Below are 18,999 nucleotides of genomic sequence, written 5' to 3' on the forward strand. Positions count from 1 at the left end.
CTCTGATTGGAAGGCGGTACTAACCAATCAGAGAAGAGGATCCCATCTTCCTAATAACGTTATCTGCTCGATGGCCGGGTAAGTATAAAAGTGTGGAGTTTTCATATCAGTGAAGGGCGACATCAGGAAGCAGGCGCTGCACTCACCTCTATCATCATGGGTGTCTCTGATGTTACCGTATAATAGAAACACGCTCCCTCCCAGGCACAGCGCCTCTCTCATCCATGGCTGTGCTGGGTACTGCAGCTCTGCCCACTATCTATGGATACCGCACACAGGCGATTGGTAAAGGCAGCAGCATGCAGTGTGCGGACCCCCGGCCCCGCGCGTTCCATTTCCCCCTATAATCGGCCTTCACCGCCGTGCGTTTTGAGGCTGCTCAGCCCTCCATCAGGTGGAGGCTAAAAATAAAGACGTTAAAAGGGGTTATTAGTGTAAAAGGCGCGGCTTTCACGCTGTCCGCCGGAGGCTGAGCTCACATGACGAGTCGGAGGATTTGTGTCGCAGCTCGCAGTGTGGGGCGCATGGATACAATAAGGGGTGCTCCGAGGCTGCGAGTGCCGGGGATTCATGTGATTATCGCTCACTCTTACTCATCTCACAGGTTCGCAACTTGACAATTAACGGAGGACTCGGGGTGTGGGCGGCCTGGCAGCCATGTCAGCACTCGGATGGCGACTCCACATGTCTGTGCCGCTCCAGGACCTGTAATAACCCTGCTCCTCGCTGCGGGGGGCGTGAATGTGAGGGCTCCCGGATAGAGATCGCCAACTGCTCCCGGTGAGTAAAGCTTTATTAATGAACGGATGGTCACATAAATCATGGCCTGAACAACAGTAATGGACCCAGAAAGAGAGGTCACAAAGTCTGCAGTGAATGGGTAACATCCAACCCTAGTTCCAAAAATGTTACATACATTACTTATCCTGTACTGATCCTGAGTTACCTCCTGTATGATACTCCAGAGCTGCACTCACTATTCTGCTGCTGCAATCACTGTGTACATACATTACTGATCCTGAGTTACCTCCTGTATTATACTCCAGAGCTGCACTCACTATTCTGCTGGTGCAGTCACTGTGTACATACATTACATTACTGATCCTGAGTTACCTCCTGTATGATACTCCAGAGCTGCACTCACTATTCTGCTGGTGCAGTCACTGTGTACATACATTACATTACTGATCCTGAGTTACCTCCTGTATGATACTCCAGAGCTGCACTCACTATTCTGCTGGTGCAGTCACTGTGTACATAATTAGTCAGTACAGTCAGGAGCGCAGCTCTGTTTGGGGTGAGTTTTGCACTGTCCCTTCCCCCTGTAGATCCTGTTGATCTTGATGGCAGAGGCGGTTTATTTCTTGGGCTGCAGGTTTGTGGCTCTTTTCTTGCGTGTTTTTAGGTCGATCAGTTTTGCAGACATCTCGTGTTTTGCACTTTCCAGTTATCAGCAGCGAGGAGCAGAGTCAGCGTTTATTTTCCGGGAGGACGGGATTGTGGCATTTTCTCTTTGCGTTGGATTTGTGCAGAGATGTCCGATCGTCGGCTGCTGAATAACTGATGACATTGACAAGCTCAGTATAAGCCGCTAATTAGGGGCGACTGAGCCTCAACCTGCACAGAAAGAGGCGCCGCGTACAGAGGAGGGCAGAGACCGCGAGCCCTAACAAAGAGCCGCCAATATCAGTCACATGTGGTGTCTGGAGGTTATATCAGCACTGGAGCGTTATAAGAGGGGCTGATATCAGTCACATATGTAATGTCTGGGATTATATCAGCACTGGAGCGTTATAAGAGGGGCTGATATCAGTCACATATGTAATGTCTGGAGATTATATCAGCACTGGAGCATTATAAGAGGAGCTGATATCAGTCACATATGTAATGTCTGGAGATTATATCAGCACTGGAGCATTATAAGAGGAGCTGATATCAGTCACATATGTAATGTCTGGGGTTATATCAGCATTGGAGCATTATAAGAGGGGCTGATATCAGTCACATATGTAATGTCTGGGGGTTATATCAGTACTGGAGCATTATAAGAGGGGCTGATATCAGTCACATATGTAATGTCTGGGGTTATATCAGCACGGGAGCGTTATAAGAGGGGCTGATATCAGTCACATATGTAATGTCTGGAGGTTATATCAGCACTGGAGCATTATAAGAGGGGCTGATATCAGTCACATATGTAATGTCTGGAGGTTATATCAGCACTGGAGCGTTATATGAGGGGCTGATATCAGTCACATATGTAATGTCTGGGGTTATATCAGCACTGGAGCGTTATAAGAGGGGCTGATATCAGTCACATATGTAATGTCTGGGATTATATCAGCACTGGAGCGTTATAAGAGGGGCTGATATCAGTCACATATGTAATGTCTGGAGATTATATCAGCACTGGAGCATTATAAGAGGAGCTGATATCAGTCACATATGTAATGTCTGGAGATTATATCAGCACTGGAGCATTATAAGAGGAGCTGATATCAGTCACATATGTAATGTCTGGGGTTATATCAGCATTGGAGCATTATAAGAGGGGCTGATATCAGTCACATATGTAATGTCTGGGGGTTATATCAGTACTGGAGCATTATAAGAGGGGCTGATATCAGTCACATATGTAATGTCTGGGGTTATATCAGCACGGGAGCGTTATAAGAGGGGCTGATATCAGTCACATATGTAATGTCTGGAGGTTATATCAGCACTGGAGCGTTATAAGAGGGGCTGATATCAGTCACATATGTAATGTCTGGGGTTATATCAGCACTGGAGCATTATAAGAGGGGCTGATATCAGTCACATATGTAATGTCTGGGGTTATATCAGTACTGGAGCGTTATAAGAGGGGCGGATATCAGTCACATATGTAATGTCTGGGGTTATATCAGCACTGGAGCATTATAAGAGGAGCTGATATCAGTGACATATGTAATGTCTGGAGGTTATATCAGCACTGGAGCATTATAAGAGGGGCTGATATCAGTCACATATGTAATGTCTGGGGTTATATCAGCACTGGAGCATTATAAGAGGAGCTGATATCAGTCACATATGTAATGTCTGGAGGTTATATCAGCACTGGAGCGTTATAAGAGGGGCGGATATCAGTCACATATGTAATGTCTGGGGTTATATCAGCACTGGAGCATTATAAGAGGGGCTGATATCAGTCACATATGTAATGTCTGGGGTTATATCAGCACTGGAGCATTATAAGAGGAGCTGATATCAGTCACATATGTAATGTCTGGAGGTTATATCAGCACTGGAGCATTATAAGAGGGGCTGATATCAGTCACATATGTAATGTCTGGGGTTATATCAGCACTGGAGCATTATAAGAGGGGCTGATATCAGTCACATATGTAATGTCTGGAGGTTATATCAGCACTGGAGCATTATAAGAGGGGCTGATATCAGTCACATATGTAATGTCTGGGGTTATATCAGCACTGGAGCATTATAAGAGGGGCTGATATCAGTCACATATGTAATGTCTGGAGGTTATATCAGCACTGGAGCATTATAAGAGGGGCTGATATCAGTCACATATGTAATGTCTGGAGATTATATCAGCACTGGAGCATTATAAGAGGGGCTGATATCAGTCACATATGTAATGTCTGGAGATTATATCAGCACTGGAGCATTATAAGAGGGGCTGATATCAGTCACATATGTAATGTCTGGGGTTATATCAGCACTGGAGCATTATAAGAGGGGCTGATATCAGTCATATGTAATGTCTGGGGTTATATCAGCACTGGAGCATTATAAGAGGGGCTGATATCAGTCACATATGTAATGTCTGGGGTTATATCAGCACTGGAGCGTTATAAGAGGGGCTGATATCAGTCACATATGTAATGTCTGGGGGTTATATCAGCACTGGAGCATTATAAGAGGGGCTGATATCAGTCACATATGTAATGTCTGGGGGTTATATCAGCACTGGAGCATTATAAGAGGGGCTGATATCAGTCACATATGTAATGTCTGGGGTTATATCAGCACTGGAGCGTTATAAGAGGGGCTGATATCAGTCACATATGTAATGTCTGGGGGTTATATCAGCACTGGAGCATTATAAGAGGGGCTGATATCAGTCACATATGTAATGTCTGGGGTTATATCAGCACTGGAGCGTTATAAGAGGAGCTGATATCAGTCACATATGTAATGTCTGGAGGTTATATCAGCGTTGGAGCATTATAAGATGGGCTGATATCAGTCACATATGTAATGTCTGGGGTTATATCAGCACTGGAGCATTATAAGAGGGGCTGATATCAGTCACATATGTAATGTCTGAGGTTATAGCAGCACTGGAGTGTTATAAGAGGGGCTGATATCAGTCACATATGTAATGTCTGGGGTTATATCAGCACTGGAGCGTTATAAGAGGGGCTGATATCAGTCACATATGTAATGTCTGGGGTTATATCAGTACTGGAGCGTTATAAGCGGGTCCGCTGTGTGGTGGAGCATTATACGCGGGTCCGCTGTGCAGTGTGGTGGAGCATTATACGCGGGGCTGCTGTGCGGTGTGGTGGAGCATTATACGCGGGTCCGCTGTGCAGTGTGGTGGAGCATTATATGCGGGTCCGCTGTGCAGTGTGGTGGAGCATTATACGCGGGGCTGCTGTGCAGTGTGGTGGAGCATTATACGCGGGTCCGCTGTGCGGTGTGGTGGAGCATTATACGCGGGGCTGCTGTGCGGTGTGGTGGAGCATTATACGCGGGTCCGCTGTGCGGTGTGGTGGAGCATTATACGCGGGTCCGCTGTGCAGTGTGGTGGAGCATTATACGCGGGTCCGCTGTGCAGTGTGGTGGAGCATTATACGCGGGTCCGCTGTGCAGTGTGGTGGAGCATTATACGCGGGTCCGCTGTGCGGTGTGGTGGAGCATTATACGCGGGTCCGCTGTGCGGTGTGGTGGAGCATTATACGCTGGTCCGCTGTGCAGTATGGTGGAGCATTATACGCGGGTCCGCTGTGCAGTATGGTGGAGCATTATACGCGGGTCCTCTGTGCAGTGTGGTGGAGCATTATACGCGGGTCCGCTGTGCGGTGTGGTGGAGCATTATACGCGGGTCCGCTGTGCAGTGTGGTGGAGCATTATACGCGGGTCCGCTGTGCAGTGTGGTGGAGCATTATACGCGGGTCCGCTGTGCAGTGTGGTGGAGCATTATACGCGGGTCCGCTGTGCAGTGTGGTGGAGCATTATACGCGGGTCCGCTGTGCAGTGTGGTGGAGCATTATACGCGGGTCCGCTGTGCAGTGTGGTGGAGCATTATACGCGGGTCCGCTGTGCAGTGTGGTGGAGCATTATACGCGGGGCTGCTGTGCGGTGTGGTGGAGCATTATACGCGGGTCCGCTGTGCAGTGTGGTGGAGCATTATATGCGGGTCCGCTGTGCAGTGTGGTGGAGCATTATACGCGGGGCTGCTGTGCGGTGTGGTGGAGCATTATACGCGGGTCCTCTGTGCAGTATGGTGGAGCATTATACGCGGGTCCTCTGTGCAGTGTGGTGGAGCATTATACGCGGGTCCGCTGTGCAGTGTGGTGGAGCATTATACGCGGGTCCTCTGTGCAGTGTGGTGGAGCATTATACGCGGGTCCGCTGTGCAGTGTGGTGGAGCATTATACGCGGGTCCTCTGTGCGGTGTGGTGGAGCATTATACGCGGGTCCGCTGTGCAGTGTGGTGGAGCATTATATGCGGGTCCGCTGTGCAGTGTGGTGGAGCATTATACGCGGGTCCTCTGTGCAGTATGGTGGAGCATTATACGCGGGTCCGCTGTGCAGTGTGGTGGAGCATTATACGCGGGTCCTCTGTGCAGTGTGGTGGAGCATTATACGCGGGTCCGCTGTGCAGTGTGGTGGAGCATTATACGCGGGTCCGCTGTGCAGTGTGGTGGAGCATTATACGCGGGTCCGCTGTGCAGTATGGTGGAGCATTATACGCGGGTCCGCTGTGCGGTGTGGTGGAGCATTATACGCGGGTCCGCTGTGCAGTGTGGTGGAGCATTATACGCGGGTCCGCTGTGCAGTGTGGTGGAGCATTATACGCGGGTCCGCTGTGCGGTGTGGTGGAGCATTATACGCGGGTCCGCTGTGCGGTGTGGTGGAGCATTATACGCGGGTCCTCTGTGCAGTATGGTGGAGCATTATACGCGGGTCCTCTGTGCAGTATGGTGGAGCATTATACGCGGGTCCTCTGTGCAGTATGGTGGAGCATTATACGCGGGTCCGCTGTGCGGTGTGGTGGAGCATTATACGCGGGTCCGCTGTGCGGTGTGGTGGAGCATTATACGCGGGTCCTCTGTGCAGTATGGTGGAGCATTATACGCGGGTCCTCTGTGCAGTGTGGTGGAGCATTATACGCGGGTCCGCTGTGCAGTGTGGTGGAGCATTATACGCGGGTCCTCTGTGCAGTGTGGTGGAGCATTATACGCGGGTCCGCTGTGCAGTGTGGTGGAGCATTATACGCGGGTCCTCTGTGCGGTGTGGTGGAGCATTATACGCGGGTCCGCTGTGCAGTGTGGTGGAGCATTATACGCGGGTCCGCTGTGCAGTATGGTGGAGCATTATACGCGGGTCCGCTGTGCAGTATGGTGGAGCATTATACGCGGGTCCGCTGTGCGGTGTGGTGGAGCATTATACGCGGGTCCGCTGTGCAGTGTGGTGGAGCATTATACGCGGGTCCGCTGTGCAGTGTGGTGGAGCATTATACGCGGGTCCGCTGTGCAGTATGGTGGAGCATTATACGCGGGTCCGCTGTGCGGTGTGGTGGAGCATTATACGCGGGTCCGCTGTGCGGTGTGGTGGAGCATTATACGCGGGTCCTCTGTGCAGTATGGTGGAGCATTATACGCGGGTCCTCTGTGCAGTGTGGTGGAGCATTATACGCGGGTCCGCTGTGCGGTGTGGTGGAGCATTATACGCGGGTCCGCTGTGCAGTGTGGTGGAGCATTATACGCGGGTCCGCTGTGCAGTGTGGTGGAGCATTATACGCGGGTCCTCTGTGCAGTGTGGTGGAGCATTATACGCGGGTCCGCTGTGCAGTGTGGTGGAGCATTATACGCGGGTCCTCTGTGCGGTGTGGTGGAGCATTATACGCGGGTCCGCTGTGCGGTGTGGTGGAGCATTATACGCGGGTCCGCTGTGCGGTGTGGTGGAGCATTATACGCGGGTCCGCTGTGCGGTGTGGTGGAGCATTATACGCGGGTCCGCTGTGCAGTGTGGTGGAGCATTATACGCGGGTCCGCTGTGCGGTGTGGTGGAGCATTATACGCGGGTCCTCTGTGCGGTATGGTGGAGCATTATACGCGGGTCCGCTGTGCGGTGTGGTGGAGCATTATACGCGGGTCCTCTGTGCGGTGTGGTGGAGCATTATACGCGGGTCCTCTGTGCAGTGTGGTGGAGCATTATACGCGGGTCCGCTGTGCAGTGTGGTGGAGCATTATACGCGGGTCCGCTGTGCGGTGTGGTGGAGCATTATACGCGGGTCCGCTGTGCAGTGTGGTGGAGCATTATACGCGGGTCCTCTGTGCGGTGTCTTGTAGCATTATACGCGGGTCCGCTGTGCGGTGTGGCGGGTGCTTTCTCCTGCCCGGTCACTGCTGAGGTTCTGGTGCTGTGGAATGTAACATCTGCTGCTTTTCCGTATGGGGATTGTTAGAAGCTGCTGCTCAGGAAATGAGTTTTTGTCTCGGCCGCTTCCTGACAGTGCGGAGGATAGAGCTGCAGAGTTCTGGTGTCGGCGGGTCCGGTGCCGGTGCTGCTGTACACCGGGCTGTGCTTCTGCTCGGTGCCTTGTGCACATTATGCTGTGTTTAGCGCAGTCATCTGTGAGGTTGCACTGTGTAGCCCCCATAGTCTGCAGCTGCTGTGCATCGGGTGGGGGCTTGTCATGGATTTATGTCTGGAATAGGTGGGGATGGGGGGGGTTTGTGACTATTTCTGCCCCCCCCAACCCCCCCTCCGCAGAAGATTCAGGATAAGCATCAGGTGTAAGGACCAGGAGAGGGGTGATACTTCACAAACCCTACTGCCTGACCCGGAGGAGAAGCTGGAGGGGCAGGGGATGCGCTTCACTGCTAACCCATCCACATGAGCTGTGTGCCCTCTGGCTGCAGTGCTGGGAATTTCATGGACATCTAGATGACTGAGACAAATCTGCCATCAATCCCATCAATCTGCCATCAATCCCATCAATCTGCCATCAATCCCGTTATGTGTCTCAGTGTGATGCGATTGTTCATCTGTAATCCCCGACTCTGCGACTTCTCATCATCCAGCTGTAATCCCCGACTCTGCGACTTCTCATCATCCAGCTGTAATCCCCCAAATCTGTGACTTTTCATCATCCAGCTGTAATCGCCCAAATCTGTGACTTCTCATCATCCAGCTGTAATCCCCCAACTCTGTGACTTCTCATCATCCAGCTGTAATCCCTGACTCTGCGACTTCTCATCATCCAGCTGTAATCCTTCGACTGCGACTTCTCATCATCCAGCTGTAATCCCCCGACTCTGCGACTTCTCATCATCCAGCTGTAATCCCCCGACTCTGCGACTTCTCATCATCCAGCTGTAATCCCTGACTCTGCGACTTCTCATCATCCAGCTGTAATCCTTCGACTGCGACTTCTCATCATCTAGCTGTAATCCCCCGACTCTGCGACTTCTCATCATCCAGCTGTAATCCCCCAACTCTGCGACTTCTCATCATCCAGCTGTAATCCCCGACTCTGCGACTTCTCATCATCCAGCTGTAAACCCCCGACTCTGCGACTTCTCATCATCCAGCTGTAATCCCCGACTCTGCGACTTCTCATTATCCAGCTGTAATCCCCGACTCTGCGACTTCTCATCATCCAGCTGTAATCCCCCGACTCTGCGACTTCTCATCATCCAGCTGTAATCCCCGACTCTGCGACTTCTCATCATCCAGCTGTAATCCCCGGCTCTGCGACTTCTCATCATCCAGCTGTAATCCACCGGCTCTGCGACTTCTCATCATCCAGCTGTAATCCCCCGACTCTGCAGCCTCTCATCATCCAGCTGTAATCCCCCGGCTCTGCGACTTCTCATCATCCAGTTGTAATCCCCCGACTCTGCGACTTCTCATCATCCAGCTGTAAACCCCCGACTTTGCGACTTCTCATCATCCAGCTGTAATCCCCTGACTCTGCGACTTCTCATCATCCAGCTGTAATCCCCCGACTCTGCGACTTCTCATCATCCAGCTGTAATCCCCGACTCTGCGACTTCTCATCATCCAGCTGTAATCCCCCGGCTCTGCGACTTCTCATCATCCAGCTGTAATCCCCCGGCTCTGCGACTTCTCATCATCCAGCTGTAATCCCCCGACTCTGCAGCCTCTCATCATCCAGCTGTAATCCCCCGGCTCTGCGACTTCTCATCATCCAGCTGTAATCCCCCGACTCTGCGACTTCTCATCATCCAGCTGTAATCCCCCGACTCTGCGACTTCTCATCATCCAGCTGTAATCCCCTGGCTCTGCGACTTCTCATCATCCAGCTGTAATCCCCCGACTCTGCGACTTCTCATCATCCAGCTGTAATCCCCCGGCTCTGCGACTTCTCATCATCCAGCTGTAATCCTTCGACTCTGCGACTTCTCATCATCCAGCTGTAATCCCCGACTCTGCGACTTCTCATCATCCAGCTGTAATCCCCCGGCTCTGCGACTTCTCATAATCCAGCTGTAATCCCCCGGCTCTGCGACTTCTCATCATCCAGCTGTAAACCCCCGACTCTGCGACCTCTCATCATCCAGCTGTAATCCCCGACTCTGCGACCTCTCATCATCCAGCTGTAATCCCCCGACTCTGCAACCTCTCATCATCCAGCTGTAATCCCCCGACTCTGCGACTTCTTATCATCCAGCTGTAATCCCCCGACTCTGCGACATCTCATCATCCAGCTGTAATATCCGATTCTGCAACCTCTCATCATCCAGCTGTAATCCCCCGACTCTGCGACTTCTTATCATCCAGCTGTAATCCCCCGACTCTGCGACATCTCATCATCCAGCTGTAATCCTTCGACTCTGCGACTTCTCATCATCCAGCTGTAATCCCCGACTCTGCGACTTCTCATCATCCAGCTGTAATCCCCCGGCTCTGCGACTTCTCATCATCCAGCTGTAATCCCCCGGCTCTGCGACTTCTCATCATCCAGCTGTAAACCCCCGACTCTGCGACCTCTCATCATCCAGCTGTAATCCCCGACTCTGCGACCTCTCATCATCCAGCTGTAATCCCCGACTCTGCGACCTCTCATCATCCAGCTGTAATCCCCGACTCTGCGACTTCTCATCATCCAGCTGTAATCCCCCGGCTCTGCGACTTCTCATCATCCAGCTGTAATCCCCGGCTCTGCGACTTCTCATCATCCAGCTGTAATATCCGATTCTGCGACTTCTCATCATCCAGCTGTAATACCCGATTCTGCGACTTCTCATCATCCAGCTGTAATCCCTGACTCTGCGACTTCTCATCATCCAGCTGTAATCCCCGACTCTGCGACTTCTCATCATCCAGCTGTAATACCCGATTCTGCGACTTCTCATCATCCAGCTGTAATCCCCGACTCTGCGACCTCTCATCATCCAGCTGTAATCACCGACTTTGCACAGCCATCATCCAGCTGTAATCACCGACTTTGCACAGCCATCATCCCTCCCACATACACAAGTGCTGGGGCAGAGTTTGAACTGCATTTCTCCAGTTTCTAGAAATCTGTAATTAAAATGTAACACATTGTATCGCTGCGCGACGCTCGTCACATGCTCCGTGAACCGTCCCGGGGTTCGGGGGCTTTGTATCACTGCGCGACGCTCGTCACATGCTCTGTGAACTGTCGCGGGGTTCGGGGGCTTTGTATCGCTGCGCGACGCTCGTCACATGCTCTGTGAACCGTCGCGGGGTTCGGGGGCTTTGTATCGCTGCACGACGCTCTTGACATGCTCTGTGAACTGTCGCGGGGTTCGGGGGCTTTGTGTCGCTGTGCGACGCTCGTCTTATGCTCTGTGAACCGTCGCGGGGTTCGGGGGCTTTGTATCGCTGCGCGACGCTCTTCACATGCTCTGTGAACTGTCGCGGGGTTCGGGGGCTTTGTATCGCTGCGCGACGCTCTTCACATGCTCTGTGAACTGTCGCGGGGTTCGGGGGCTTTGTGTCGCTGCGCGACGCTCCTCACATACTCTGTGAACCGTCGCGGGGTTCGGGGGCTTTCATATCTCCTCATTTGCTTATTGCGCTAATTTTATGATAATTACATGCTAATTCACTGTTAATGAGTCTCTCAGCAACTTTTAGCGTCTGATAACCCCCTCCTGCATTTGCCGCTGCATTAATTCCACCTTTTTCTAATTCTTGGGGATATTTTATTTAGAAAAGTGACAATTAGTCTCCTGCTTATCCGGAAATACAGAGATGGATTCATCACCTATGTAACCTGGTGGGGCGGCAGATGCGTCCGATCAGACCTTCCGTCGTGTTGGTCTGTAGAACACACTGGCACCATTTTATTCTCTAGATGGCTGATACCGGAGTCGCCCTGTATTTCAGTTCTTGATTAGAGTGTTTAATATAGTATACTACAAAAGTCAGTACACCCCTCACATTTTTGTAAATATTTTATTATATATTTTCATGGGACAACTCTGCAGATCTGACCTTGTGAAACAATGTGCAGTGTCAGTGCACAGCTTGTATACAATGTGCAGTGTCAGTGTGCAGCTTGTATACAATGTGCCGTGTCAGTGTGCAGCTTGTATACAATGTACAGTGTCAGTGTGCAGCTTGTATACAATGTGTAGTGTCAGTGTGCAGCTTGTATACAATGTACCGTGTCAGTGTGCAGCTTGTATACAATGTGTAGTGTCAGTGTGCAGCTTGTATACAATGTACCGTGTCAGTGTGCAGCTTGTATACAATGTACAGTTTCAGTGTGCAGCTTGTATACAATGTGCAGTGTCAGTGTGCAGCTTGTATACAATGTACCGTGTCAGTGTGCAGCTTGTATACAATGTACCGTGTCAGTGTGCAGCTTGTATACAATGTGCAGTGTCAGTGTGCAGCTTGTATAACAGTGTAAATAACTCATCACAGCCATTAATGTCTAAACCGCTGGCAACAAAAGTGAATACACCACTAAGTGAAAATGACCAATTTGTTCCCAATTAGCCATTTTCCCTCCCCGGTGTCAGGTGACTCATTAGTGTTACAAGGTCTCCGGTGTGAATGGGGTGTTACATTCGGTGTTCCGGTACAATCCGGTGTGTTACATTCGGTGTTAATCGCACACACACTCTCATACTGGTCACTGGAAGTTCAACATGGCTCCTCATGGGAAATAATTCTCTAAGGAGCTGAAAAAAAAATAAAGTCATTGCTCTACATAAAGATGGCCGAGGCTATAAGTAGATTGTCACCAGCCTGAACCTAAGCTGCAGCACGTGGCCAAGACCATACAGCGGTATAACCAATGAGATTCCACTCAGCACACACCTCGCCATGGCCGACTAGAGAAGCCGAGTGCACATGCTCAGCATTATATCCAAAGGTCGTCTTTTCAAAATAGACGTATGAGTGTGGCCAGCATTGCTGCAGAGGTTACAAGGGTCCGCCTGCCAGTGCTCAGACCATACGCCGCACACTGCAGAGGTTACAGGGATGGGGGGATCCACCTACACTGCAGAGGTTACAGGGATGGGGGGTCCGCCTGTCACTGCTCAGACCGTATGCCGCACACTGCAGAGGATACACTGCATGACATTGCTCTGCATGGCTGTCATCCCAGATGGAAGCCTCTTCTAAAGATGATGCAAAAGGAAGCTGCAGTTTGCTGAAGACAAGCAGACTAAGGACATGGATTCCTGGAACCATCCTAGGGTTTGAGGAGACCAAGAAAAACTTAAATCACAGGGTGTCACCGCGTGTTGCAGCTCCAGGTGAGGAAGACAAAGACAAGTGTGTCCTACCTACAGTCAGGCATGGTGGTGGAGGGTCATGATTTGGGTCTGCATGAGTTCTGCCAGCTGTGGGGTCTACAGGTCATTGAGGAAACCATGAATGCCGACATGTCCTGTGACAATGAAGCAGAGCAGGATCCTCTCCTTTCACACTCCAACATAACGACCCCAAACACCTCCAAGACCCCCACTGCATCACTATAGAAACTGAGGGTAAAGCTGCTGGACCGGCCGAGTGTCTTCAGACCTAAACCCTATGGAGCATCTGTGGGGCCTCCTCACATGGAACGTGGATGAGTGCAAGGTCTGTAACATCCACCAGCTCTGGGATGTTGTCATTTTGGATGAAGAGGATCCAGCGGCTCCTGTGAAGATCTAGTGACCTCCAGGCCCAAGAGAGGTAAAAGGATGGAAAATAATGGTGGCCACACAAAGTATTCACACCAAGGGCACAATGTGACCATCCTCACTTAGGGATGTACTCACTTTTATTTCAGCAACTAGGCATTAATGGCTGTGAGTTATTTTCACTGTTATACAAGCTGTGCACTGACACTGTACATTGTATACAAGCTGCACACTGACACTGCACATTGTATACAAGCTGCACACTTACACTGCACATTGTATACAAGCTGCACACTGACACTGTATATTGTATACAAGCTGCAACTGCCACTGCACATTGTATACAAGCTGCGCACTGACACTGCACATTGTATACAAGCTGCGCACTGACACTGCACTTTGTATACAAGCTGCGCACTAACACTGTATACAAGCTGCGCACTGACACCACATTATATACAAGCTGCACACTGACACTGCACATTATATACAAACTGCACATTGTATACAAGCTGCACACTGACACTGTATATTGTATACAAGCTGCAACTGACACTGCACATTGTATACAAGCTGCGCACTGACACTGCACATTGTATACAAGCTGCGCACTGACACTGTATATTGTATACAAGCTGCAACTGATACTGCACATTGTATACAAGCTGCGCACTGACACTGCACATTGTATACAAGCTGCGCACTGACACTGCACATTGTATACAAGCTGCGCACTGACACTGCACACTGTATACAAGCTGCGCACTGACACTGCACATTGTATACAAGCTGTGCACTGACACTGTATATTGTATACAAGCTGCAACTGACACTGCACATTGTATACAAGCTGCAACTGACACTGCACATTGTATACAAGCTGCGCATTGACACTGCACATTGTATACAAGCTGCGCACTGACATTGTATACAAGCTGCGCACTGACACAGCACATTGTATACAAGCTGCGCACTGACACTGTATATTGTATACAAGCTGCAACTGACACTGCACATAGTATACAAGCTGCGCACTGACACTGTATACAAGCTGCGCACTGACACTGCACATTGTATACAAGCTGCGCACTGACACTGTATATTGTATACAAGCTGCAACTGACACTGCACATTGTATACAAGCTGCGCACTGACACTGTATACAAGCTGCGCACTGACACTGCACATTATATACAAGCTGCACACTGACACTGCACATTATATACAAGCTGTATATACAAGCTGCGCACTGACACTGCACATTGTGTCACAGGGTCAGATCTGCAGCGCTGTCCCAGGAGAAGATGTAATAAAATATTTACAGAAATGTCAGGGGTGTACTCACTTTTGTGATATCCTTTATATGACTAAGTCCCGCCCCTTTATAATTCGGTTTCTTGCTCCTCCCCTGGATATTAACGTTACTGTGAAGTTGACAATAAAGCAGAAAACTCCCCGATAATAAACAATGGAAGAGAAGCCGAGATTTCTCCTCACAACAAATAATTCATGGGACGATAGAAGTTTCCGTGATTCCGCCGCCTGGCACGCGAGTCCGCCGCCTGGCCCGCAAGTCCGCCGCCAGGCCCGCGAGTCCGCCGCCTGGCCCGCAAGTCCGCCGCCTGGCCCGCGAGTCCGGTGTGTTCCCTGCGAGTCCGCCGCCTGGCCCGCGAGTCCGCCGCCTTGCCCGCGAGTCCGCCGCCTTCTCCGCGAGTCCGCTACCTTCTCCGCGAGTCCGCTACCTTCTCCGCGAGTCCGCTACCTTCTCCGCGAGTCCGCTACCTTCTCCGCGAGTCCGCTGCAGATTTCCACTTTCCTTGGAGTTTTTCGTGCTGATTGGCAAAATTTGAAAAACTTTTATAAACAGACGTTTGTGAGGTGCGCAGGGATTGGTCGTAATCAGTCAGGTGACTTGTCTCATGCACATTGTGAGCCACAGAGCTGACCCTTCCTTCTGTTTTATTCCGGCAGGAATGGCGGCTGGACCCCGTGGTCCTCCTGGGCGCAGTGCAGCACGTCCTGCGGGATCGGCTTCCAGGTGCGGCAGAGGACGTGTAGTAACCCGGCTCCACGGTTTGGAGGAAGAGTCTGCGTGGGGCAGAGCAGAGAGGAACGGTGAGCACCTCCCTATGTCGCCTTGTACCCCAAAAACCAGCTCTGGGCAGGCGCAGGGTTAATGCTAAGGTGATATCTGCACATTTAAAATAATTGTCTGTCACTTTGTTGCTCCGGCTTCCACTCAGATAACGGCCGTACATTAATTATTCAGTGTTCTGTGAACCCAGCACAGATTGTATCATTACCGCTATCGAGGTAATATCTGCTCCCCGATCGCACTTAGTAAACAAGCAGCAGCTCATTAATATTGCATTTCATTAATGATCCCCCGAAATAACATCGATCGATAGTGGAAGAGTATTTAATCATCAGTCTGGCAAAAGCGGTGCGAGGATAGAGCCGGCAGTCACCCCCGGCCCGATTGTGCGAGAAAGACGGGCACAGGTTTGTTCATTTATTTACCTGAAGTTTAGATGTGGTATACTCCAGAGCTGCACTCACTATTCTGCTGGTGCAGTCACTGTGTACATACATTACTGATCCTGAGTTACCTCCTGTATTATACTCCAGAGCTGCACTCACTATTCTGCTGGTGCAGTCACTGTGTACATACATTACTGATCCTGAGTTACCTCCTGTATTATACTCCAGAGCTGCACTCACTATTCTGCTGCTGCAGTCACTGTGTACATACATTACATTACTGATCCTGAGTTACCTCCTGTATTATACTCCAGAGCTGCACTCACTATTCTGCTGGTGCAGTCACTGTGTACATACATTACTGATCCTGAGTTACCTCCTGTATTATACTCCAGAGTTGCACTCACTATTCTGCTGGTGCAGTCACTGTGTACATACATTACTGATCCTGAGTTACCTCCTGTATTATACTCCAGAGCTGCCCTCACTATTCTGCTGGTGCAGTCACTGTGTACATACATTACTGATCCTGAGTGACCTCCTGTATTATACTCCAGAGCTGCCCTCACTATTCTGCTGGTGCAGTCACAGTGTACATACATTACTGATCCTGAGTGACCTCCTGTATTATACTCCAGAGCTGCCCTCACTATTCTGCTGGTGCAGTCACAGTGTACATACATTACTGATCCTGAGTGACCTCCTGTATTATATTCCAGAGCTGCACTCACTATTCTGCTGGTGCAGTCACAGTGTACATACATTACTGATCCTGAGTGACCTCCTGTATTATACTCCAGAGCTGCACTCACTATTCTGCTGGTGCAGTTACTGTGTACATTACATTACTGATCCTGAGTTACCTCCTGTATTATACTCCAGAGCTGCACTCACTATTCTGCTGGTGCAGTCACTGTGTACATACATTACTGATCCTGAGTTACCTCCTGTATTATACTCCAGAGTTGCACTCACTATTCTGCTGGTGCAGTCACTGTGTACATACATTACTGATCCTGAGTTACCTCCTGTATTATACTCCAGAGCTGCCCTCACTATTCTGCTGGTGCAGTCACTGTGTACATACATTACTGATCCTGAGTGACCTCCTGTATTATACTCCAGAGCTGCCCTCACTATTCTGCTGGTGCAGTCACAGTGTACATACATTACTGATCCTGAGTGACCTCCTGTATTATATTCCAGAGCTGCACTCACTATTCTGCTGGTGCAGTCACAGTGTACATACATTACTGATCCTGAGTGACCTCCTGTATTATACTCCAGAGCTGCACTCACTATTCTGCTGGTGCAGTTACTGTGTACATTACATTACTGATCCTGAGTTACCTCCTGTATTATACTCCAGAGCTGCACTCACTATTCTGCTGGTGCAGTCACTGTGTACATACATTACTGATCCTGAGTTACCTCCTGTATTATACTCCAGAGCTGCACTCACTATTCTGCTGGTGCAGTCACAGTGTACATACATTACTGATCCTGAGTGACCTCCTGTATTATACTCCAGAGCTGCCCTCACTATTCTGCTGGTGCAGTCACAGTGTACATACATTACTGATCCTGAGTGACCTCCTGTATTATATTCCAGAGCTGCACTCACTATTCTGCTGGTGCAGTCACAGTGTACATACATTACTGATCCTGAGTGACCTCCTGTATTATACTCCAGAGCTGCACTCACTATTCTGCTGGTGCAGTTACTGTGTACATTACATTACTGATCCTGAGTTACCTCCTGTATTATACTCCAGAGCTGCACTCACTATTCTGCTGGTGCAGTCACTGTGTACATACATTACTGATCCTGAGTTACCTCCTGTATTATACTCCAGAGTTGCACTCACTATTCTGCTGGTGCAGTCACTGTGTACATACATTACTGATCCTGAGTTACCTCCTGTATTATACTCCAGAGCTGCCCTCACTATTCTGCTGGTGCAGTCACTGTGTACATACATTACTGATCCTGAGTGACCTCCTGTATTATACTCCAGAGCTGCCCTCACTATTCTGCTGGTGCAGTCACAGTGTACATACATTACTGATCCTGAGTGACCTCCTGTATTATATTCCAGAGCTGCACTCACTATTCTGCTGGTGCAGTCACAGTGTACATACATTACTGATCCTGAGTGACCTCCTGTATTATACTCCAGAGCTGCACTCACTATTCTGCTGGTGCAGTTACTGTGTACATTACATTACTGATCCTGAGTTACCTCCTGTATTATACTCCAGAGCTGCACTCACTATTCTGCTGGTGCAGTCACTGTGTACATACATTACTGATCCTGAGTTACCTCCTGTATTATACTCCAGAGCTGCACTCACTATTCTGCTGGTGCACTCACTGTGTACATACATTACTGATCCTGAGTTACCTCCTGTATTATACTCCAGAGCTGCACTCACTATTCTGCTGGTGCAGTCACTGTGTTCATACATTACATTACTGATCCTGTACTGATCCTGAGTCACCTCCTGTATTATGCTCCAGAGCTGCACTCACTATTCTGCTGGTGCAGTCACTGTGTACATTACATTACTGATCCTGAGTTACCTCCTGTATTATACTCCAGAGCTGCGCTCACTATTCTGCTGGTGCAGTCACTGTGTATATACATTACATTACTGATCCTGAGTTACCTCCTGTATTATACTCCAGAGCTGCGCTCACTATTCTGCTGGCCGTTTCCCAGAATCAGTGAGCGGGTCATTCACCGGTGTGTTTCTGCGTTGTGGCGCTGCTCGCGGCCTTGTCTCCGCTGTACGGTGTAACGCTGTGTGATGTATGTGCCTATAACCCAGTCGTGCGGTCCCTGTCGGTGATTAGGCGCTGGCGCGGTGTCATGTATATTGATATATAATGTCGCGCTCCGGCCGCTCCTGGCTCCTCACATTTGGTAATGGACACAATTAATTTGCTTCTGCTGTTGATTGTGCTTTCCTGATGAGCGGTTTTCGGGGCGTGTGACCCCGGCGGCGGCAACGTCTGACCTTTACTGGATTTCACATGGAACCAGAGAGGGCGTCGGGCTCGTCAATATTCTGTTAATTGTGCTAATTGCCTGCTCTCTGGCGCCTCGCCTCTGCCCTCGCTCATTAGGCCTTGTCCCGAAGCCGC

General features: G+C 50.0%; 1 protein-coding gene across 2 annotated transcripts in view; it reads left to right on the plus strand.

The window, feature by feature from the left end:
- Window positions 1-18,999, plus strand: part of SEMA5B (semaphorin 5B) — a 359,347-nt gene that overhangs the window by 296,938 nt on the left and 43,410 nt on the right. For both annotated transcript variants that reach the window (XM_075317013.1, XM_075317012.1), the window contains exons 14-15: window positions 605-780; window positions 15,342-15,485. In XM_075317013.1, coding sequence (XP_075173128.1) covers window positions 605-780; window positions 15,342-15,485 — 320 coding nt within the window. The remainder of the gene's footprint in view (window positions 1-604; window positions 781-15,341; window positions 15,486-18,999) is intronic.

The sequence above is a fragment of the Anomaloglossus baeobatrachus genome, chromosome 7, assembly GCF_048569485.1.
Source record: "Anomaloglossus baeobatrachus isolate aAnoBae1 chromosome 7, aAnoBae1.hap1, whole genome shotgun sequence".
In the NCBI taxonomy this organism is placed as follows: Eukaryota; Metazoa; Chordata; class Amphibia; order Anura; family Aromobatidae; genus Anomaloglossus; species Anomaloglossus baeobatrachus.